This window comes from Chrysemys picta, chromosome 6, assembly GCF_011386835.1.
Source record: "Chrysemys picta bellii isolate R12L10 chromosome 6, ASM1138683v2, whole genome shotgun sequence".
NCBI classification, from domain to species: Eukaryota; Metazoa; Chordata; order Testudines; family Emydidae; genus Chrysemys; species Chrysemys picta.
The window spans coordinates 60,189,068-60,212,606 of record NC_088796.1 but is presented as its reverse complement, the minus strand read 5'-3'; the positions used below and the strand labels follow the sequence as shown (position 1 = coordinate 60,212,606).

Genomic DNA, 23,539 nt, shown 5'->3' with positions numbered 1-23,539 from the left:
AAAGGTTGAGAAAACAATATTCTCTGCTGTGCTTCCCTTATTACAACATACAGCTACAGGCAAGTGGTTGCAGCTCATGTCGTTCAGAATGGGTGCAGCCGGATAGGAAAGGAACGCTACATGGGAAAGTGTGAATTTATTTTTCTCTGCAGGAGTGCAGCCTGCCTGTAAACTGTGTTGGGTCTCTAAATAGAAATAACTTGAAAATGACTATTCTGATGGTACTGGCCAATTTCAGGACTCCAGGATGGGGTTGTGCGGGATAGCAGAGTGAGGGCGGGTCAGTGTGTTGGCTGTTAATGAGTAGAACTGGTCTAAACTCTTGGTTCAAAAACTTTCTGCATCAGAAGTGCATAAAAAATGTCAATGTTTTTATTATTTCCCCTCTCTTTGATCGCAGAAAACAGAACATTGGACACTGCTCATTTGTTTCCACAGCTGTGCTTCCTTCCCTTGCCTGGTAAAAAAGCCTCACACTCACCCCCCCCCCCCCCCCCAAAAAAAAGTGTGTTGTGGGAAGGGCATACTGAAAACTTTCAGTCTTGAGGAAATCCTGTGTTGAGAACTCTTGTATGAAATTCTGAATAGAATGGATTCCTCTTCAAAAGCTGCCATTTGAATGTTACTTCACATTTTTTTGTGAAAAATATTTACCATTTTTGGAGCAGCTGTACTGGTAAGGGAATAAGAACCCAGGCTGGTTGAATGGGGGGGGGGAGGGGGAGTGCTGTGGCAGGGACTTGGCAATGTTGGGGATCACCCTCAGCTAAGCATGCTACACAGCACAATTTGTCTCCAGCAGGCCAGCCCAATGTGACTGTGTGAGTCTGTCGTCTAAACTTCTGGCTAGGCCCAAGCTTACAGTCCATGCAGCATTCTCGTATTGTGGGAATCCTCCAGAGTTCAGCTCTTTATTTCTGCTCTGCTTTTACTTAAACATTGTAGAAATGAAAAGCGATCCAATGAAAACACTTCAGTCCTGGCTGGCAGCTAAACAACGTGCCATGTGCTTCCTTCCATTTTGGAAAACCCATTGGGGAGGGGGGAAGCAAAGGGGTTCTTGGCCAGCTTAATACCCTCTTCCTCTTGGAGGAATAAAGGTCACATACCTATAAGTTAGCTGGCTTTAGACAGTAGGGTACTGCACAGCTTGTTCCATAAAACCTTTTTTATCACTCCCTGTTTCTTCTCAGTGGAATTTAGCAGACTCTTGTATGCAAATAAGAAGGTCTGTTCCTTAAATTTAACATTTATCAAGTAGAGATTTCTTGAGTCACAAATGCTGCTTTTTTTTTAAACTGTTTAAGTTACACTCCATACTGTATGCCTAGCATTATGTACAGTATTTTCAACTATCTATTGTAGCAGCTAGTTGCTAGTGACTGAGTAAGTCTAATAATAGCAAGTGCCAGTGTACCATGCTTTAGCTCTGCTACAGGAATTTCCCCTGCTCCACTCACCACTGTAGGAAAATCAATCTCTCTCAGAACTCCACCTGCTTATGTGATAATGTAAGCAGAACATATGACTACTCTTGCAGAAAATTACCTGACATTTGCAGCCACAATCACTTCTGATGAGAGAGAATGTTTAACACAGCATTACAATGACCATATATGCATGAGTATTTTATTTGTAGTGATCTATTACATTATGCAGCTGGTGCCTTGCTCATCATTTTCTGGTAGAGCTGGGAGGAAGGGGTGTTATGTATATGATGCCAGTGAACGTGAGGACAGGAGGGACCAACGTGAGGAGAGGAGAGACGCTCGAGATGAGAGGTGGCGGCAGGAAGATCAGAGGAGGCAGGATGCAATGCTGGGGCTGCTGCGTGAGCAAACAGACATGCTCCGGCGTCTGGTGGAGCTTCAGGAGCGGCTGCAGGAAAACAGACTGCCGCTACAGCCCCTGTACCCCCCTCCCCATGTTCCATATCCTCCTCACCCAGACGTGTAAGAACGTGGGGGGGGGGAGAGGCTCCGTACACCTTCCCATTCCACCCCAGTGGACAGCCCAAGCAAAAGGCTGTCATTTTTTTAACCTTTTTTTAGTGGCCTTTTCCTTCCCACCGATCCTCCTCCCAAATCCCACCCGGGTTCCCTCCCTCTTTTTCTAATCTATTAATAAAGAATAAATGATTTTTAAATGATAGTGACTTTATTTGGTTTGAAAGCAAGCTGGGGGAGGGTGGGTTCCTTACAGAAAATGAGTCAATAAAAGGGGCAGGTATTCATGAAGGAGAAACAAACAGATATTTCATACTGTAGCCTGGCCAGTCATGAAACTGGTTTTCAAAGCTTCTCTGATGTTCAGCGCTTCCTGGTGTGTTCTTCTAATCGCCCTGGTGTCTGGCTGCGTGTAATCAGCAGCCAGGCGATTTGCCTCAGCCTCCCACCCCGCCATAAAGGTCTCCCCCTTACTTTCACAGAGATTGTGGAGCACGCAGCAAGCAGAAATAACAATGGGGAGATTTCTTTGGCTGAGGTCAGAGCGAGTCAATAATGAACGCCAGCGACCTTTTAAACGGCCAAATGCACATTCTACCACCATTCTGCACTTGCTCAGCCTGTAGTTGAACAGCTCCTGACTCCTGTCCAGGCTGCCTGTGTATGGCTTCATGAGCCATGGCATTAAGGGGTAGGCTGGGTCCCCAAGAATAACTATTGGCATTTCAACATCCCCAACGGTTATTTTCTGGTCCGGAAAGTAAGTCCCTTGCTGCAGCCCTTTAAACAGAGTAGTGTTCCTGAAGACGCGAGCGTCATGAACCCTTCCCGCCCAGCCCGCGTTGATGCTGGTGAAACGTCCCTTGTGATCCACAAGTGCTTGCAGCACCATGGAAAAGTACCCCTTGCGGTTTATGTACTCGGTGGCTTGGTGCTCCAGTGCCAAGATAGGGATATGGGTTCCATCTGTCGCCCCACCACAGTTAGGGAATCCCGTTGCAGCAAAGCCATCCACTATGGCCTGCACATTTCCCAGAGTCACTAACTTTCGTAGCAGCACCTGAGTGATTGCTTTGGCTACTTGCATCACAGCAGCCCCCACCGTAGATTTGCCCACTCCAAATTGATTCCCGACTGACCGGTAGCTGTCTGGCGTTGCAAGCTTCCACAGGGCTATCGCCACGCGCTTCTCAACTGCCCTTACGCATGCGAAAGTTCCGCAGCCACTGGGAATCGTCCCAGACCTGCAACACTATGCGGTCCCACCAGTCTGTGCTTGTTTCCCTTGCCCAGAATCGGCGTTCCATGGCTAGAACCTGCCCCATTAACAACATGATCTCTAAAGCACCGGGGCCCGTGGTTTCACAGAATTCTGTGTCCGTGTCCATGTCCATGTCCTCATCATGCTTGTTGCTGCGCTGCCGCCGCTGCTGCCTCCTCGCCTCGTTTTTCTGGTCCTGGCTCAGCATAAACTCCACGAGAACGCGCGAGGTGTTTACAATGTTCATGACTGCTGTCTTGAGCTGAGCGAGCTCCATGCTTGCCATGGTATGGAGTCTGCAGTGTTCACCCAGGAAAAAAGGCGCGAAATGGTTGTCTGCCGTCCGTTGCTTTCATGCAGGGAGGGAGGAAGTGAGGGAGGAGGTGAGGCTGTACCCAGAACCCCCTGCGACGATGTTTTTTGTCCCATCAGGCACTGGGATCTCAACCCAGAATTCCAATGGGCGCGGGAGACTGCGGGAACTATGGGATAGTTATGGGATAGCTACCCACAGTGCAACGCTGCAGAAATCGACGCTAGCCCCGGTACTTGGACGCACACCGCCGAATTAATGTGCTTAGTGTGGCCGCATACATTTCGACTTTATACAATCTGTTTCCCAAATTCGAATTATATAAATTCGGATTAATCCCGTAGTGTAGACATACCCTTAGTATGCTTTCTCTTTCACTGAAAGGCATACATTCCACACTATTGTGACTAGTCAATAGAATATAAAGAGCATTTATTAGAAAGTACTAACTTAGACCACTGATCTAGTAAAATATTTGGCCTCCAGCACCATCCACTATAGGATTCTTCAGAGTGACGTGGGGAGCCTATGCAGTTATATTAATCTAAGGTGAGCTGCAAAGCAAAAACTAAAACAGTTAAATTTAGACTTCACAATTAAAAATCTGCAATATTCTAGTCATACGGCACAGAAGTTTTGCACAGTTCACCTGTGGTACTTTGTTGCCAGGGGATGTTATGAAGGCCAAAACTCTACTGGGATTCAAAAAAGAATTAGATAAATTCACGGAGGATAGGGCCATCAGTAACCATCAGCCAAGATGGTCATAGATGCAATCCCATGCTCTGGGTGTCCCTAAAGCTGGGAGTGAACAATGGGGGATGCCTCACTCAATGATTGCCTGTTCTATTTGTGCCCTCTGAAGCACCTGGCATAGGCCACTGTCAGAAGACAGGCTACTGGGCTAGATGGACTATTGGCCTGACCCTGTATGGCTGTTCTTATGTTCTTAAAATCCTTTCTCTCAGCATCGTTTTCTTTGGGGGATGAGTTACAACAAAGGAAGGTTATTTACCTTATAGTACCTAGAGTTCTTCCAGATATGTGATCCCCCCAGGTATTCAATAGCAGTAGTTTTTGGTTTGCACTTGCGTGCTACACTACCTCATGCTGCAAACAGAGGGTATACATGGTGATCTGGCCTGACCACCTCTCAGTTCCTACTCTACTGTGGTTCACATGATGATCCAAAGCAGAGAGGAAAGAGGGCGGCTTGTGAATACTCAGGGACCAAACAGCTCTAAGAACGCCAGTTACTGTAAAATAGGTAATAATCCTTTGAGTGCTGGTCCCTAGGGGTAGTCACTGTACATGATTCCCACTGTACATGGAGGGTGATGTGAGGTGGTATCCAGCACCACATTCAGAAGTAGTGAACCAAGGTATGAACCAGCTGCCAAGGGACCACTCAGGGCATATGGCCTGGTGAATGTATACACCAAATGCCAAGTAGCTGTCCTGCAGACTTCAGCAAGGGGGACACTATGTAGTAACACTATTGAGGCAGCCTGTGTCCTAGTTGGGTGAGCTTTGATTCACCTTGAGAGTTTCTGAGAAGAGCTGGCTTTGTCCTTCATTCTTTCAGCAAATAAAGTGAAGGGGAGGGGGGAGATTTTTGAAATGGCTTTGTCTGATCTGAGTAGAGAGCCAGGGCTCTTCAACTAGTCAGAAATCATAATATCCTATGATCTCCAATGGTACGCAGCTTCAGCTAAAATACTGGTAAATTAATCATTTGATTCACATTAAAATCCCACTGGGACCTTAGTAGCAAAATTAGCATGTAGCTGGAGGGACACCTTTCTTCTGTGAAAGATGGTATAAGGTAGGTCTGCCTAGAGGGCAACAAGGGTATCTATCCTCCACATTGAATGATCACTGTCAAAAAGGCCACCTTCATTGCTAAATCCAGGAAGGAGCATGAAGCTAAGGGCTCAAAGGTAAGCCACATATATGCTGCTAGTACTAAATTTGGATCCCAGGGAGGTGTAGGTCAAGCTGCCACAGGGAATGTTCTAACAATGTCTTTAAGGAATTGGAATGTTGTGGGATGAGTGAAAACTGAATAGCTCTCTCGAGGAGAATGAAATGCACTGCTTGGGATGAGCTGCACACTATTAAATCTAAACTGGCTTCCTCAGTGTAGAATATGCAAATTACTCTTGAACAAGAATCAGCTGATAATTCAGGGAAATACATTATATTGCTGGGCATGTTTGTATAATCACCTTGCATTTGTTCTTAAACAGTATTAAGACAGAGCTTTACCCTTGTGTATGTGTGATACATGGGTAAGGTGGGGGCTGAAGGTTAAAATGTAGTCTGTTAGCTGAGACACAAGGATTTGAGCTGGGTCATACCGATGTACCATGTGCTCGTGTTGGTTTCCCAGGAAGTAGAAGGAGCTTGGGCAGAAATACTGTGTATCACTGGAGAAAAACAGGCAGGAATTTCTCCTAGTATAAAGAAATGCAGATGTGTGGGGCATGAGATGGAAACTAATTTGTGCATGATTAGGGAGGAAGTATGGTCGTGTTGATAAAGCTCAGAACTGGGAAGTTAGGTCACCTAGGCTGCATTCCTTACTCTCTTGCAGGCTTCCTGTGTGACCTTGGGTAAGTCACTTAACTTCTCTGTACCACCCATTGCTCATTTGTAAGTCTGAGACAACTAGAGCTGGTCAGAACCCAAAACTCCTCTTCTATGGGAAATTTCAAAATTTTCTCTTTTCAATTTTTCATTCTAATTTGGAACAAATATTTGCTGCAGAGTGAAATCGTGAAATATTGTTTTGGAAAAATTGAAATGGCATCTTGTTTTGACCTTGACTGAACTCATATTATTACTCTTAAACTCAAAACATTTCAACTTGTATGTCATGCATTATGTATAACGTAATAGTTGGAACAATGCATAAGAATAGCCATACTGGGTCAGTCCAAAGGGCCATGTAGACCAGTATCTTGTCTTCTGACAGTAGCCAATGCCAGGTGCCCCAGAGGGAATGAACAGAACAGCTAATCATCAAGTGATCCATCCCCTGTTGCCCATTCCCAGCTTCTGGCAAACAGAGGCTAAGGACACTTCAGAACATGGTTTTGCATCCCTGCCCATCCTGGTTAATAGCCATTGATGGACTTTTCCTTGCATAGCACCAACAGAACCCCTCAATGCATTTTTGTAAAGAGGGGGGCAGCCATGGATGGCACCTAAGGGAGGCTAACCCTCCCCAAACCTCATGCTCCCATTTGGGGGCCCTGGAAAAATCTGCCTCCGCTGTGGGCTGGAGTAGATTTTGCTCCCTGCTGCAGCAGTACAGAACTTTTCCCATCTTGGGGCCACAGCAAGGAGGCAGCAAGAGCGGGGCAGGGCCTCAGGGGGAAGAGGCAAAGTGAGGGTGGGGTGGGGCCATGGCGGAAGGGGTTAACTGGGATGGGGCCATGGATGGAAGAAGCAGAATGGGAGGGGGCTCCAGGGTTGGAGCTCCAGCCAAGGCTGAGAGCTCCGCTGCGGTCCTGGACGAGGCTGAGAGCTTGACCTTGGCTGGGGCCGAGCTCTCAGCACTTCTCCCCCCGTGTACGCACACTCTATAGCCCGGATCAAGCTCTCAGCCCCCTGCCTTGGGCCACTGGATGGGGGGAGAGAAAGAGGGGGCTGAGAGGAGTAAGCGGGGGCAGGCCTTGGCTGGAAAAGGAGGGTCAGGGGGCAAACCTCCCCCAAGGGAAGCTTCACACACCACCCATGGGCCCCATTACAGTAACAAGTTGTAACTAGCTCTCCCCCCTGGACTGTTACAAATCCTCTTACAAAGAAAGATGTTGGCACAAGCTTTCACCTCTCTTCTCTGTCCCCCTCAACCCTAGGATGATAGATGACTGCTCTCCTTTCCCCCTGGGATTTTATTATAGTGCATTTTGTCTTTCACAAATACCTCCCCTTATGGAATATCTGTGCCCCTAGAAATGTCACTTACTTAGAAGCAATAAATCAAATTTCTTATTGGATGTGAGTCACTGAAATACTGTTTGAAAAGGTCAGATTGCAATAAGAAGAAAAACATTTCTGCTACTGGCAGAAGAGCAGATAAGTCATTTCTGTTTTAAATGCGTGTCTGGGTTGCTTATAAACCATCCAGGCAGCCATTTTGTTAAAGCAGAAGATTTCCTCTTACTTTCATCACTATTTCACCAGCGAGGTAGTGGTATATGGGTGTTTATGAACACTGTCAGGGTGCCTGTGGCCACACAACAGCCAACCCTGCTTCTGAAGCAACTCATAGTCTTAAGACGAGAGTCATTAGAGGAGATAAAACAGTTAGATTAAGTTGGAAAGGAAAGATGATCTGGCTAAGGCACTGGACGGGTAGGAGACAAGGGTTCAGGTCCCAGTTCCACCATGGAGTTCCTGTTTTACCTTGCACAAGTCATTTAATTTATGTGGTCTTTCGTTCCCCATTTCGTACAGTAGGGGAATAACAATTTCCTTTTTCCCACCCTCTGTCTTTATTTAGAGTATCTTACATGTATGTGGGACAGATGTGAGGCCATGGAAGCATAGAAACTTTAGATTATTATGATGAGATGTGCCAGATACTATTGGCACATAGGATATTCACAGACTACTATGTTTATAAATGCTTTATGTATATTTGTGAACTGTGGATTGTGTTCTGGCTGGGGGAATTAAAATTGGGAGTGAGGGAAGAAAATAGACTAATGCAAATCCCTGGACAGATAAACAACTTTAGAGAAGTACTACTATTCGGAGGATAGGGGCAGGGGGAACTGTAGCTACTGGTTTTGAATGGTTTCAAGAGGCCCAGGAGAAAAAGAATGCAGAATGGTATAAAGTGGACAGCCAGATGTAGTGGAGGGGGGGACTCTCATTCAGTCCAAGAATTGACATGAGACTTTCTTCCAGCAGAGTGACACTCTTGGTTAATTTGAAGGACTTTGAAACCTACCAGGGTCTCCATAGGAAAGATGGATAATAGCTGGTAGGCTTACCATGCATATAGACTTTTTATTTTTCGGTATGGTTTTGTCCTATGTGAAAAGGTGGCTGGTCACTGTTGATCCTGTCCAAGGTTTAAAAAATAAAATAAAAAAATCACTCAGTATGTTTGAGACTCTTACTTGTAAGACAGTAGCATCTAGATCAGGGGTGGGCAGACTATGGTCCATCATACCTTTCAATCCAGCTCTCGAGCTTCCGCTGGGTAGTGGGGTTTTGGGGCTTACCCCACTCCACATCTGCCATGGCTCCCCAAAGCAGCAGCATGTTTCCCTCCAGCTCCTATGCATAGAGGTAGCCAGGGGGCTCTGCATGCTGCCCCTGCCCCAAGTGCCGGCTCTGCAGTTCCCATTGGCAGGGAACCGCAGCCAAAGGGAGCTGCAGGGGTGACGCCTGCAGACAAGGCAGTATGCAAAGCTGCCCGGCCAGTGGCGTGCCTCTGTGTAGGAGCCAGAGGGGGGACTGCCGCTGCTTCCAGGAGCTGCTTAAGATGAGCGCTGCCCGGAGCCTGCACCCCAACCTCTTCCCATGCCCAATCCCTCTGCTCCAGCCCTAATCGCCTCCTGCCCTCTGAACCCCTTGGTCCCAGCCTGGAGCACAGTCCTGCACCCCCAGCCAGAGCCCTCACCCCCTCTTGCACCCCAACCCCCAATTTTGTGAGCATTCATGGCGTATCCTACAATTTCCATACCCAGATGTGGCCCTCAGACCAAAAGGTTTGCCCACCCCAATCTAGATGCTCCAACACTGTACACGCTACCATAGGTCTGAGGTAACTGCACCTCTGACCCCTTCGTGCTATCCTTTACAACACCCCACTTAGGGCACAGGCCTCTAACCAACATCTAAGGGAGGTGTTTTCAATGATGCCACAAAGGGGTCAAAGATGCAGTTACCCCCACAACAGTGACAGCATGTACAGTGATTGGAGCATCTAAATCAGTGGTGGTCAACCTGGGGCCTGCCAGCCGTCCGCAGCCCATTAGGGTAATCCGCTGATGGGTCACCAGTTTGTTTACATTTGCATGGCTGCCCGCAGCTCCCAGTGGCCGCGGTTTGCTGTTCCTGGCCAATGGGAGCTGTGGGAAACGGCGCGGACCATAGGGATGTGCTGGCCTCCGCTTCTCGCAGCTATTGGCCAGGAACAGCAAACCGCGGCCACTGAGAGCTGCGGGCGGCCATGCAAATGTAAACAAACTGTCTAGCACCCTACCAGGGGATTACCCTGAGGGGCCACAGGTTGCCCGCCACTGATCTAGATAATACAAATGGTCCCTTCTGGCATTTAAGTCATGGCCCAGATTTATTTCAAAGGAAAAATCCTCAGTGCATAAATCCATGTCAATCTTTAATATGCAGCATCAGGACTCAAATCCGTCCTAGCTTCATACCAAAGTATCCTGTTCTATTTCTCTTTTCTACTACCAAGCTTCAGCTCATCTAAGAGATCAGCACTGAAGAGCAAGTGTTGGCAGGAAGTGCTATGATGGAGCTGGCTACGCTCTGATGCATCACTAAGAAAAAAAACTGAACAGAAACACCTCATATGTCATTCTTTTTCCTCACTTCCCCCTCTCAGAGGCCAGTTCAAAACATTTCTGAAAGTATTAGAGAAGGGATGAAAATAAAGATGGAAGTGTGGCTATGAAGAGGCTATTGCATCTCTATTACTTAATTTGGGAAGCTTCATTAAAATGTATCCTCAGTATTTATATACAAACCATGTGAAGAACACAATGCTGTTCAACACCAATCCTATTACAAAATGTCTTCCTATGTACAACATGTAGTTCAGTGGGGTCCTAATTCTAATTTGGACTCTGGAACACTACAAATGAAGAATAATAAAAACAACATTGCTTACTCTCACTTTATCTACCAGCATATGAATTACACAGTTTTGCTGTTTAACTCTTTCCAGCACACTGTTCAAACTTTCTAAACAAAAATGGGTAATCACATGAAATTGAGATGCAGTAAAAATGTTTATTGTTTTGTTACAAAGTGTTTAAATACTAAATCTATAAATTGTAAATTTTAGTCAAAGAGAAAATACCATTCCATAACTTATGAAAATATCAAAAGCTGAATTTCAGCACATGCCTTGGTAAAATAAGTTATTTTCTCCTAAACATTCTTACCTTGTTCACCAAGATCTAAAGACTACAGCAGAGACTCTCTGTCCTGTGGAAATTAATGTTTCTTAAGACAGAAGACTTCCTATGTTAGCCTCAATATAAGCCTCCATACTGGCTTGATGTAAGTGTACATGTATCATAAACAAACATGGAAAAAAGGTGTGTAACAATGTTGTTAACAGGATTCACTAATAAGGTAGAGGTCTAGTCTCTCAATATGCATTCAAAGCAGTTATAAAAGAATAGATCCTTGAATACTACTATACCATACATTAAACTGATAAGAAGTGATAATCCTACTTCAGAAGAAAAGTGCAAGTTATTAGCAGAACAGCTCTCTTAAAAATGGACTTGATTGCCTATACAAAGCCCAAAGAGAGTTACTTTCCTAAACTATTGTACTGGTTTTCTTTTCTAAGCTATTTTAATATTTCCAGATCTTTTAATTGTTTGAATCAAGTTTTCAGGAACTTCCTAATTTTTAATTTAAATCAATGCAAAAATATACATGTAAAGTCACATATATCAAATTCAGTGGTGCTTTGACTAACTTCTGAATATCGTATATGGATTTCTGAATTGTACCTAAGTAACGAGATAGCGTTAGCAAAACCTATATCTAAGGCATAGATTTTAAATTTAAAAAGCACATTTCTAAAGAAAAGCATCCATTTGTTATTCTGTTTGTGTGGAGAAATCACTCATTTTCTCAAATTATCACAGCATTCTGGGTTTGACCTAGTGTCTCCACCTGATATAGGTAACATAATAGGGACACCTGCGAAGAATGGAAAGATATTTTGTGTTTGAGTAATTAGCAAGTTATAAATCTATGGATAAATGTCTCCTCACATTGCTTGGCCTCACTATATAAAGTGTTTGTGGATGATTAACACAAAAGACTAAAATAAATAGACAATACCATAAAATATTTTCTGGTTCACAGAAATAGTTCATATTTCCATTTTACTTTTTTTTTTTAAAAGCTATTAATGGGAAAAAGGATTTATGAAATCTCCTTCATGAAAATAAATATCCCACTACATTGAGTTACTGGCAAGAAATTCTAACATAGCAAATCAGATTTTCAAAATATTAAACACCTAGGGCCACATGCAATATGGGCAAACATTCACACACACAATTTGTATATGTAATTACCATGACTGCACACATGAATTTAGTATTTGTGCATACAAACACCAGTTAAATGATTAAACTGGCCAGTTGTAGGTGCAGATTCTGTGACAGAGCATGTTAAGTAATTGTTCATGCAAATTAGACTTACAATTCTGTACTCATTTTTGCTGATGGCCTTAAGCTTTCAAAACTTCAAAATTTGTCATTCATCCAGCTGATCTACATCTAGAATTTTTAATTTCTACTGCAACAGATACAAACATTAGGAAATAGGGAGGTAGTTAAATCTTTTTTATTTTTTTTTTAAATTATATGCATATTTTGTTTCCACTTTAATGTATGACCATTTTTATTCCACCTTTAACATCTCTTTCTCCATGGTAGCAGACTCATCTGTTTTATTCCTTGCCGGAGACAATGTGCTATTCCAAGTTCTGTCACTGACTAGCAATCTGATCTTGAACAAATCTCAACCACTCTCTGTTTCGGTCTTCCTCATCTGTGAAACAAAGATAATAATGCTGCTCACATTTGTTAAGTTCTCTTAGATCTTCAGACACAAAGCTATATATAAATACTATTAATTAACATTCCTAACTGAGCTAACTTTCAATATCTGGAGCCAGCGGAGTACCATTATTTTTGTCCCAAAATAGGGAACGCTATCTGGACCTCTAAAACTGCACCAGAAGAAAATCCCTTATCGTTCTAGTGTGTAATTCCCAAAAGAATAACTGTGTAGAGATACAAAAACTCCTCTTTATTAACAGAATAGTATAGGTACTAGTTAATATGGTGGGTCTCACCTTCGCCTGGCAGCAAATTTTTCTGCAGGTGCCTTTAAAATGGTTCATCCTGCCTTGTTTTCAGGACTATGTAACCTTTTCATTAATCTTCCTTTTTTTACATTGTCCCTCTAGGACCAAACACTGACATATTACACACACCACTCCCTACAATACAAGAACAGTTGGCTAAAGCTGAACCTAAATAAGATTGTGGTTTTGCTGATAGGCAGAGGGAACCACTTTGAAGAACTTGCTTCCTGCATAAAATTCCTGCTATTGTAGACCTCTATCCTTCAATTGTTAAGATGGTCTGAGCCTGGGGCTCCTTTTAGACTCAGTGCTATTGAATGTCTATACATCAATAGTTGAAAAAAAGCCACTCACTCATCTATGCCTCACCAGAATATCGCACAAAACTATGGTGATCCTATTTAAGATCTCCAGGCTTAATTATTTTGGCTCATATCAAAAAATGAATCCACACAACCTGAACCAATCCAATTAGTACAACATGGAGCAACCCAACTGCTCAGAAACACAGGTCATCATGAATACATTGGGCTGATGCGCCACTCTGCAAAGGCTTCCAGTTGAACAGAGTTGAGTTCTAGTTTGTTCTGGTAGTCAAAATTCTCCATAGAACTGGCCATGGCTACCTCTTTCTTTGTGAATATGATCCCCTTGGCAGTTGGGTTCAGCTGAAATGATTTAACTGTCAACCAAAAGGGGGGAAGTTTGACTGTGGGAGACAGAACTTTCTCAGGAAAGTTTCCCATGCTATGGAATTTTCTCCTGCAACAGATAAGGATGACTGTTGACTTCATACCTTTCACAACTGAATACAAATTTATTCTTTGCCTTTACTTTCCCTTAATTTTTACACACACACACACACACACACACACACACACACACACACACACACACACACACACACACACACACACCCTAAAAATTAAACCAGCTTTTTCTCCTACAGGTTGGGAAGATTGTTATTTCTATTTTTAAATACACAGGAGGCGCTCCGACAGTACAACGATGGGGCCATAAAAGCACCTAGCTAGAGAGAAAATACCAGTTCATATGATTGTAAGGGCAACTTATGCAGGGAATAGTTATACACTTACCCTAACGTTTTGACCATACTCTTTACCTAGAAAGCCCATAAATATGTTACAAGGATCATGTGATGATCCTAGGCTAAAATAAGCAGGTAGGGTGGGATATTCAAAAGAGCATCGGAAAGCTGAGTACCGAACTCTCTTACACTTCATTGAAAATCTCACGCATAGAAGGTTAAACAAAAGATTTACAAAAGTTAAAATGTTTTCAACACCTCATCTAGAAGTTGAAACCACCAGTATTGCAGCAAAGAATCCTTAGGGAAAACAGGTTGCAGTTAAACAACAGAGACCATGCCTACACTGCAAACTTTGGTTGACGCAAGTTACATCAGCATAAAGCCACCATTGTTAGTACATCACTCATGTGTATGCATACTTGGCTTCTTGTGTAAGTATTACACATACTCACGAGTGCTGGTGTCAATGCAGGGTAGGTATCTCAGTGCAACCCACTATTGTCCAATTCACTGTCTTTTAGGATGTTTTGGCAATGTATGGTGGGGCAGAAACACATCAAGAGCAGTGACAGGGGGCAAGGGGCCAGTTTGCAATTGTTTTTATTCAATCCATGCCATAATGTTATCTATATCCCATAATTTTCATGCCTTTTTCCCATGAACCTATGCAGCCCTCCTCACTGTCCACCGTTTCTGACAGAAGCATGGCACTTGCACAGCTCTGCACTATTGTCACAAGCGTTGCAAGCACAGGACGCATGATCTTCCGATGTTTGCAGAGCCATAACATCCACGAATAAACAGGGAACACAACAGTATCTTGGAGCACAGACTGCTCTGGGACATAGCAAGAACAAATTCAAGGTTGTTGCTGGTGTTCAAACTGGAACCAAGAAATGAGCACTGACTGGTAGGATCACATCATAATGTAGGCGTAGGATGATGAGCAGCAGCTGCAGAACTTTCGGCTGCGCAAGGCCATATTCCTGAATCTGTGTGCCAAGCTTGCCTCAGCCCTCCAATATAGGGACATCAAAATGAGAGCTGCACTGATGGTGGAGAAGAAAGTAGTGATTGCACGGTGGAAACCTGCAATGTCAGATTGCTACTGGTAAGTGCAAAATTATTTTGGAGTTGGAAAATCCACTAAGGGGGCCACTGTCATGCAAGTGTGCAAGGCCACTAATCATCTCTTGCTATACAGTACTGTGACTCAGCAATGTGCAGGACATGCTGGAAGGATTTTCAGTAAAGGCATTTCTAACTGTGGTGAAGCAAAGATAGCATACATATCCCTATTTTGGCACAAGCCCATCTTGCCACAGAGTACGTCAACAGAAAGGGCTACTTTTCTATAGTTGTGCAAGCATTGGTGGATCACTAGGGTCTCCTCACTGACATCAACTTTGGCTGGTCAAGGAATGTGCATGATCCTTGCATCTTTAAAAATATAGGACTGTTCAGAAAGCTACAAGCAGGGACTTTCTTTCCCAACTGGCAGATTACCACTGGTGATGTTGAAATACCAATAGCAATCCTGGGAGACCCAGCCTACCCCTTGACTCCTCTGGCTCATGAAGCCGTACACTGGCCACCCCAACAGCACCATGGAAAGATTTTGCTATTGGCTTAGCAGGTGCAGAAAGACAGTTGAATGTACTTTTGGAAGACTGAAGGGATGCCTGTGTTGTTTACTCAAGACTGGATCTCAGTGGAAAAAAAAAAAAAGACATCCCAATGGTTATAGCTGCCTGCTGTGTTCTGCATAATCTCAGGGAAGCAAAGGGGGAAAACTTTCCGCCAGAGTGGACTGGCAGTCTGCTGAGTTAGAACAGCCAAACACAAGGGCCATTAGAAGATCTCAACACCAAATCATACAGCTCAGAGAGGCTTTGAAGACCATTTTAACAGTGAGCCACAGTACCGTGTGATGTACTCTGCTCTACCTGGCCTTGCTGTTTTGGGGCCTGTTAGGAATTGTGTAGTGTACATCTATGAATATAGCACTGTCAATGTCCTCTTAATTTTGTTGTGCTTGCTGTACATTTATGATTATATGCGGTTTGTCACTGATCCTATGAGTTGTGCCACACTGTACAGTAATAATTAAGTAGGTGCTTTCAGAATTGCTAGGCACTCTGAAGCATGTGTTGTGAACTAAAAGATTATTTTCCAAATAGAATGTTATTCAGTAGCAAAACCAGTGCAAAGAAAAATCTGTGCAATTTAAAAGCAAATACATTAAAAACTTAATAAATTAATGAAACAGAAAAACCAGCGGAAAGAACATTCCTGTCCATTAATCTACGTATACAGCAACCATGGATTTCACAGATCAGTTTGTGAGGCTGTGGTTGTCCTTAATGTCTGCTGGGATGGAGTGGGAGGGATAGGGATAAAGCCCCTGATACCACATGGAATGTAGGGTGGGAGAGCATAGGGAGGTGCTGTTATGGAGTTTGCCATGGACTGCAAAGGGAGGAGAACCTGGGATTGTTGAAACTAAGCCCACAAGAGTCTGCAGCATCTCTGTTTGCTGTTGGAGAAGCTCCATTATGTCTTGGTGCATCTCCCTCTCCTTTTCCTGCTGGGACTCCTGGGCCTCTCTCTTCTCCGTTTTTATCTTCCCCAGGCTGTCTGTAATGTTCACCCTCCAGACCCTTTTCTCACGGTCTCACGCAGCACTGGCTTGCAGGATCTCATTGAACATGTCATCCCGAGTCCTCCTCTTTCTCCTCATCTAGCTCAGGCTTTCCTCAGGTGCGGAGGGGGGAACCTCTCAGAGCCGCAATGGCAGTAGCTGCAGATAAAACACACAGAGGTACCACTGTCAATATAGTTACAACAGAAAGTGAAAGTTAAAATTCAGAACCCCCTTCTCTTGCACCCCTAAAATTTTAAACAAGACATGCTTATTGATACTTTTGCTTCAGAGTGCTTGTGCACGGTGCCACTCGACAGTCAGCCATGGTGAGTATGGCCCGCCAAGGGAAGGAAATGAGGGAATTGCTCAGTTGCATGAAACTATGAGTATAGAGCAATGGTACTAAATACTGGCACCACTGTCCACAGGAAGTGTTGATTTTAGCTGCTCTCTCACTCCTGATTTAACAAAGGCACAGAGAGCACAGCTGCTGATTATTGTCCTGAAGCCACCCAGGCCTGTCTGCTGCTAGCCTGTGTACTAGAAGGGTGCCTGCGGAAGTTATTGCTGAGTGGCATGGGAAAGTGTCCTACCAGAAAGGAAGCAATAAGGCTGCCATCCCTAGAAACCTTCAGGAGAGGATTGCAGAGTACCTCCATGAAAGTTTCATCGAGATCTCTCATGAGAATTCAAGGGACATACCTGTGTACATAAACTGCTCCACATGCCCTCCCTTGCCTAATTCTACAAGAGAATGAAAAGCAGATAATAACAATAGCTGTCTTTGTTGTACTACTACCTCTTTTAGTACAAGTAAATTAATGAAAAGTCAGTAACTGTGCCCTGTTAAATTGGGAGCACCAGCAGTATGTCATTGTAATGGGAAATTCATTTACAAACTTACCCAAAGTTCCTTCCCCTGCATTGAGCTCACCAGTGCTCAACTGCTGGGATTGACTGGATTGCGGTGGAGTCTCAAAACAGGTCCTGGCTCCCTTGTCGCATGTCCCCCATCCTCCTCCTAGCTGTTCATGCCAGGGACCTGTGGCCTGGGGTCCTCAAAGGTATCCATGGTTATGTGCGGGATATCAGTAGGGTCTCTGACAATTATGGCATGCAGCTCTTTGTAAAAGTGGCAGGTCTGCAGGTTAGCACCAGAATGATTGTTGGCCTCTCGATATGGCTGACCAAATTCCTTCACTTTCACAAAGCACTGCTGCTGGCCCCTGTTGTACTCCTCCTCCGACATCCCCTGTGCAATCTGGTCATAGATGTTTACTTTTCTATGGCTGGTCCGTAGCTGTGCTTACACAGCCTCTTCTACCCACAGGTCCAGAGGATCCAATATCTCTTGTCTACTCCAAGCTGGAGTGTGTCTGGAGCATGTAGCTGCCATGGTCAGCTGCACAGCTGCACACAATGGAGAGCTGCTAGGTGTGCTCTCCAGTTGGACAATCAGGCAAAGCCATTTCAAAAATTTGCAGGGCTTTAAAACAGAGGGAGGGCCTTCCAGTCTCCATGACCCCTGGACAATGGCATTCACAATTGTGACCAAAGAGATTAGCGTCAGACACTGTGGAACAGCTGCTGGAGGACTGTTAGAATTCATATAAGTAACGCAGTGTTTACACTTGTGTTGTGTCGACCTCAGTACATCAACCATGGCTTAATGCTGCTCAGGGAGGTAGTGTTACTGCATTGCTGTTAACGGGGCACTTACATCAATAAGAGACAAATTTAGGTATAGGCATGCACATGCGGTTTACATCCGCCTAACTTTGTAGTGTAGACCAGGCCTGATTAACTCCTTATGCTGTCCTATGGTATATTTCTTAATCCCTTTAAAACATCACAGTAATTCATTATTAATGAAAAGAGTATTAGCAAGCACATTATAGAGTACAGCAGGACTTAAATGTTTATTTTCATCCCTGCTACAGTTTTAATAGCCTCCATGTAATTCCCAGCCTGTGATTCTCCAGTTTATGAATAATCAATCTTCTGGTTACATTACTATGCAGTGGCATTTCTGGGAGTTGATGTAATTCCTGTAATCTGCAAGCTGTTTCAAGTACATATGGGAAGGCCATCTGTGCATCTCAACAAAATTGCGCTCTTCCGCTAAAAGTAAATAAATAGTATTAATGTTAAACATGTGTATACACACACACACGAATTACAAACTGAAAAACTTCTAAAAATTGGTTTAAACAACATTAAGGACACACAAACCCATAATAAAAGGGGGCGGTAAAGTTAAGGCTGAAACTCTGTTCATTGTGCCTACGTTTTTTTGCAGCACATAAACTGTAAAAATCAACTGCCTGAATACCCTTATTGTTGTGCTAGGCATAAATAAGTTAGTTAATTTTAAATGAACGTAGTATTCAGAAAAGATACCAAAATGACAGTCCTGGAGACAAATCCTCTATCCACAAAAGAGATACAACATGGGTAGCAACAGTGCGGGATGCTTTCTTATGCAACCACAACAAACAAGGAGTAGTTCCTTCTCCACACCTGACTTCCTATACTGAGAATGACAACAAAGGAGATGTGGATACATCTCTAATAACTGAATTTAAAACTAATACTAAATTTCACACAGACCACCAAAAGCCTTCTGATAGTGACAAAAGGGTAAAATAAGCCCTAATGCTGAATTTCCTTTTTGTTGTGGGTTTAGCTTAATTTTTTTGTTTTTTGATTTTGTTACTGATCTTCCTAAAAAATAACTTTTTTTGAAACACAATTTTAGGTCATCATAATTAGGCAAGATACATCCTTCTTCCTAACTCTGTGTCCCAGCATTTCCTGAATCAGATTGCAGCAGAGGATGTTCACAGCCAATTTTCTTGGGCTAGGGACAGGCAGAATACAGATGTCAGCAGAGTACAATAGGGCCATATTGTGAGAGGTGCAGAGCTAATACAACTCCCATTAATCCGTCAGGTGGTTTCTACATTTCTTTTAAAGCAAACTGGGTGGGTGCACCTCACAAGGTTTGGCTTTTTTAAAAAAATGAACTATATAATTTACCTCTTCCACCTCTATTTCCTAAACCAATTTGACTGACTACTTTGTCACTTGGGTTTACTTACATGAATGAAGTGCCATTTAATCATTTGGTTTCATAATATGCTATATCAGCTATTGGACAGCATTATAGAGATCCTAATTTTTTTTTTAAACGTTATGCTTATTATGTGGTGTTTAAATAGCACGTCCTTGGAAGCAACTTGTAATCTTGATTCAATGTATAAAATAAATAGACTTAAGTACATCTCTCTGAAGTCTCACTTATCTCCTCACATGCTCAGAAGCAGCATTACTTTGCATTTATTCTTCAGTCCAAATATAATGGAAAAGGTGGTTTTTTTAATTTTTAAAAGATAGGAATTGGTAAACTACCTGAAAGATCTTGAAATTCAGGCTTTTGACTGAAGATGAGGTAGTTAGTGGCAATAAAATGAAGGAGCCAAGTTGAAAGGCAGTCAGAGTTGTGAAACTGCAAGGAAAAAAGGAAAGTGAAACAGAATACAAATACTGTTCATGATTAAGACAGATAAAAGATAGCAGAAGGAAAAAAGCAAAAGTCATAATTTAAGATTTCCAGTGTCAAAGTAACAGCATAACAAATGAAGAGCGGTATCCATGGCAAAAATAAATGAGGGAAAATATAGCACAACAAACTGGCAACGACATACAAATTCTGAGAACGTGTTTGAAACAGCAGAAAACTGGCAGCAAACAGGTAGCTGCCAGACACCATGACAGTCTCACAAAGCAGATTAGGACTGAGAAAATTCAGGGCCAGTTAAAAATCAATTTCAAATTTGTTGTTGAGAGTATGTATCTTTTCTAAAAATGTTTTGGTTAATATAACAGTGGCTAAACTAAACTAAATTTAGCTATCTAATAAAGTACAACTAATTGCTGTTTAATGCCACAGCAAGATCTCCTAACTCCTCTTCTCCCTTGTCTTTTTGCGTACATTTTTTTTTTTTGCAAGAGTTTATTGTGGGTAAGCTAATTCTGCCTTCTCCTTTTTTTTTTTTTTTATGAAACACTGTTTCTTTAAGAGGCTGCACTTCCTATCCCTGAGCAGTAAAAATGATTTTATCTGTCTTGTCTTTACTCTCCTTTTCTGTTCCCCCAATCGGTCTTTATTTTTGTCTCTCCTCTTTCCTGTCCTGTTTCTCAGCTCGCCTATCTTCTCTTACCACTTGGTTTTTTATTCATCATTTTCAAATGCACACTCTGTTCTACCCAGTCCTTCTGTGCATTTGAGACGTGGTGCACAGTTGGAGACAGCTCTTCCAGCACTAAAGAAGGAACCACTTCATCTAGACTCACTGCAGTGCTTCTACGATAGAATTTGCACAGTTTAGCTGAATTACTACTATGTGGCTCACAGGCAGGACATGTCACAAATGCATAGACACGCTGCAAGTAAGAAAGTTCTCATGGTACAAAGGCGGGGGAAACTGTGCTCTTGGCAGGTTGTACTCTGGCTATCCTTGTGCTACCACTAATCCCTAAAGAACAGATATACCAGTAAATATCCAACCCTGAAAAGTGAAATATCAACAAAAATTTTTTTTTAAAGAAATTCCATCACTCATACATTACATGTTCATGTATGAGCAATACATACCTTGGCTTTTCTGAGCAAGCTGACAACGCTAAGACTTGTAGATGCTAATTCCCTACTAGGCATACTCTGCAGCTGTGTGATGATATAAAGCTCACAGATATGCTGGAGTCTGGATACCTGGTACATCTCAGCACAAATCAAGAGAGACATGGCTTGCAAAATACTGGCTGGTAAAAAAACCAAACATGACTTATGGTTAGTGCAATCTCATTGGCAGGCTGATCAAAACCATTTTTACAGTAATCACTTAAATTTGCTTGGAATAGACACAAAATCAAAGTGCTTCTGATTATCTTATGTTTCTGCACTGTATTTCACAATTTTTGACAGGTGAACTCTATTTTAGCAGAAAAGTATTTAATTTCAAAAAGAGTGACCACTATTTTATCTTCCAAAAAAAAAAATGAGCTAATGCAATGTAGTTACTAAACTTTCCTATGTTGTAGATTGTGGGTCAAATATTGCTGCTGAAGTGAACAGTCTTCAGTGAATTTAGGATTTGACCTTCCAATTTATATCATTTTGCTGTGTGGAGAAAAAATTGTTTCTATACAATTATGCAAAGTTTCATGAAAAAGCCAGACATAACACAGCAAGGTCTTTCTTTTTTTCCCCCCCAAACAGTAAATTACAATAGTAACATTTAAGCAGGTAGTGTTGGACACAGAGATGAAAAAGAAAAAATAGAGCATTATTTAAAAAAATTTCATTCATGTCCTCTAGTGGGAGTCACTTGAAATATTTAAGTATTACAATGTAAAATTCCAATATTTCTTATGATAGCTTATAAAACCAAGATTACTTTAACCAAAATCTGTTTTAGGGATTTATTCCAGTTCAGTGTAGTCATCCGGTTTTGTTATAACTGCATTACTAGATTAAACAGATTAGATAGATTTAAGCTTTAAAAAAAAATGAAACTTGACAAAGAGAAACAACTTTGTACTAACCTGGAGCTCTGACTAAACAGTATTTAAACTGTATTTCTTTTTTCATCTAGAAAATGGCCTCAAGGCATTGGAATGGCATTGAAATGACTTAAGATTTAATTTTCAATGTGTTACTTAAGTAGAAGATGAATAAAACAATTTGTAAATTCTATTATAAATATACTTCATTGTAATGATACACTAATGCATCATATTTTGATAACTTACAAAAAAAAAAGACGTTCCATTCCATTAGGTGTGCGCGCGCCGCGTGCACAATCGTCGGAGAATTTTCTACCCTAGCAACACCGGCGGGTCGGCTGTGGAGCCCCCTAGAGTGGCGCCTTCATGGCGCTGAATATATACCCCAGCCGACCCGGCGCCCCCTCAGTTCCTTCTTGCCGGCTACTCCGACAGTGGGGAAGGGGGGCGGGTTTGGAATGGATATGAGCAACACATCTCGAAGAACAACAGTTACAACGGTGAGTAACCGTCTTTTCTTCTTCGAGTGCTTGCTCATATCCATTCCATTAGGTGACTCCCAAGCCCAACTTAGGTGGTGGGGTCGGAGTGAGACATTGCTGTGTGCAAAACCGCTGATCCGAATGCAGCATCGTCCCTGGACTGCTGCACTAGTGCATAGTGAGCTGTAAACGTGTGGACTGATGACCAAACCGCCGCTCTACAAATGTCCTGGATCGGAACTTGCGCCAGGAAAGCAGTCGAGGAAGCTTAGGCCCTCGTGGAGTGAGCGGTGAGGTGCGGTGCTGAGACACCTGCCAGGTCATAGCAAGTCCGGATGCAAGACGTAATCCAGGAGGATAGGCGTTGTGAGGAGACCGGTAAGCCTTTCATTCGGTCGGCCACTGCAACGAAGAGTTGCGTCGTCTTTCTAAAGTGCCTTGTGCGGTCAATATAGAAAGCCAGGGCCCTGCGTACGTCCAGAGAATGCAAACGTTGATCCTGGCGAGTAGCATGTGGTTTAGGATGAAAGACCGGGAGAAATATATCCTGGTTGATATGAAATGGAGAAACCACCTTAGGGAGAAAGGCAGGATGTGGACGAAGCTGCACTTCATCCTTATGGAAAACTGTGTAAGGGGGCTCGGATGTAAGCGCCCTGAGTTCAGAAACGCGCCTTGCTGAGGTGATGGCTACGAGGAAGGCTGTCTTCCAGGATAGGTACAAAAGTGAACAGGTGGCCAGTGGCTCGAATGGAGGACCTGTGAGCTTGGAGAGAACCAGGTTGAGGTCCCACGTCGGAACGGGCTGACGTTGTTGTGGGTACATCCGGTCTAAGCCCTTGAGGAATCTAACGACCATCGGGTTAGAGAATACCGAGGACGCGAGTTCTCCTGGGTGAAAGGCTGATATAGCGGCCAGGTGAACTCTAATTGAAGATATCGCCAACCCCTGCTGTTTTAGGGAGAGGAGATATTCCAATATGAGAGGAATAGGTGCCTGTAACGGGGACGTGGCTCGTTGTTCGCACCAACAGGAGAACCGTTTCCACTTGGCCAAGTATGTGGTCCGTGTTGAAGGCTTCCTACTGCTCAGCAGAATCTGTTGGACAGAGTGCGAGCATTGTTGCTCTGCCTGGGTGAACCATGGAGCAACCACGCCGTGAGG

At 43.2% G+C, this 23,539-nt stretch overlaps 1 protein-coding gene across 10 annotated transcripts in view; it reads right to left on the bottom strand.

Moving 5' to 3' along the window:
* Positions 1-725: 725 nt before the first annotated feature.
* The window catches only part of RHOBTB3 (Rho related BTB domain containing 3), an 80,269-nt gene continuing 57,455 nt past the window's right edge, over positions 726-23,539 (bottom strand). For 5 of the 10 annotated variants that reach the window (XR_010602242.1, XR_010602241.1, XR_010602247.1 and 2 more), the window contains 4 exons: positions 20,982-21,148; positions 19,736-19,832; positions 17,229-18,445; positions 726-16,480 (listed from right to left, as the gene is read on the bottom strand). Coding sequence is in view for 3 of the 10 variants with exons in the window: in XM_065599213.1 (XP_065455285.1) it covers positions 12,307-12,310; positions 18,334-18,445; positions 19,736-19,832; positions 20,982-21,148 (380 nt within the window). In the remaining 7 variants the exon portion in view is untranslated. The remainder of the gene's footprint in view (positions 16,481-17,228; positions 18,446-19,735; positions 19,833-20,981; positions 21,149-23,539) is intronic. The other 5 variants (XM_065599213.1, XM_065599215.1, XM_065599214.1 and 2 more) reach the window with 3 other exon arrangements.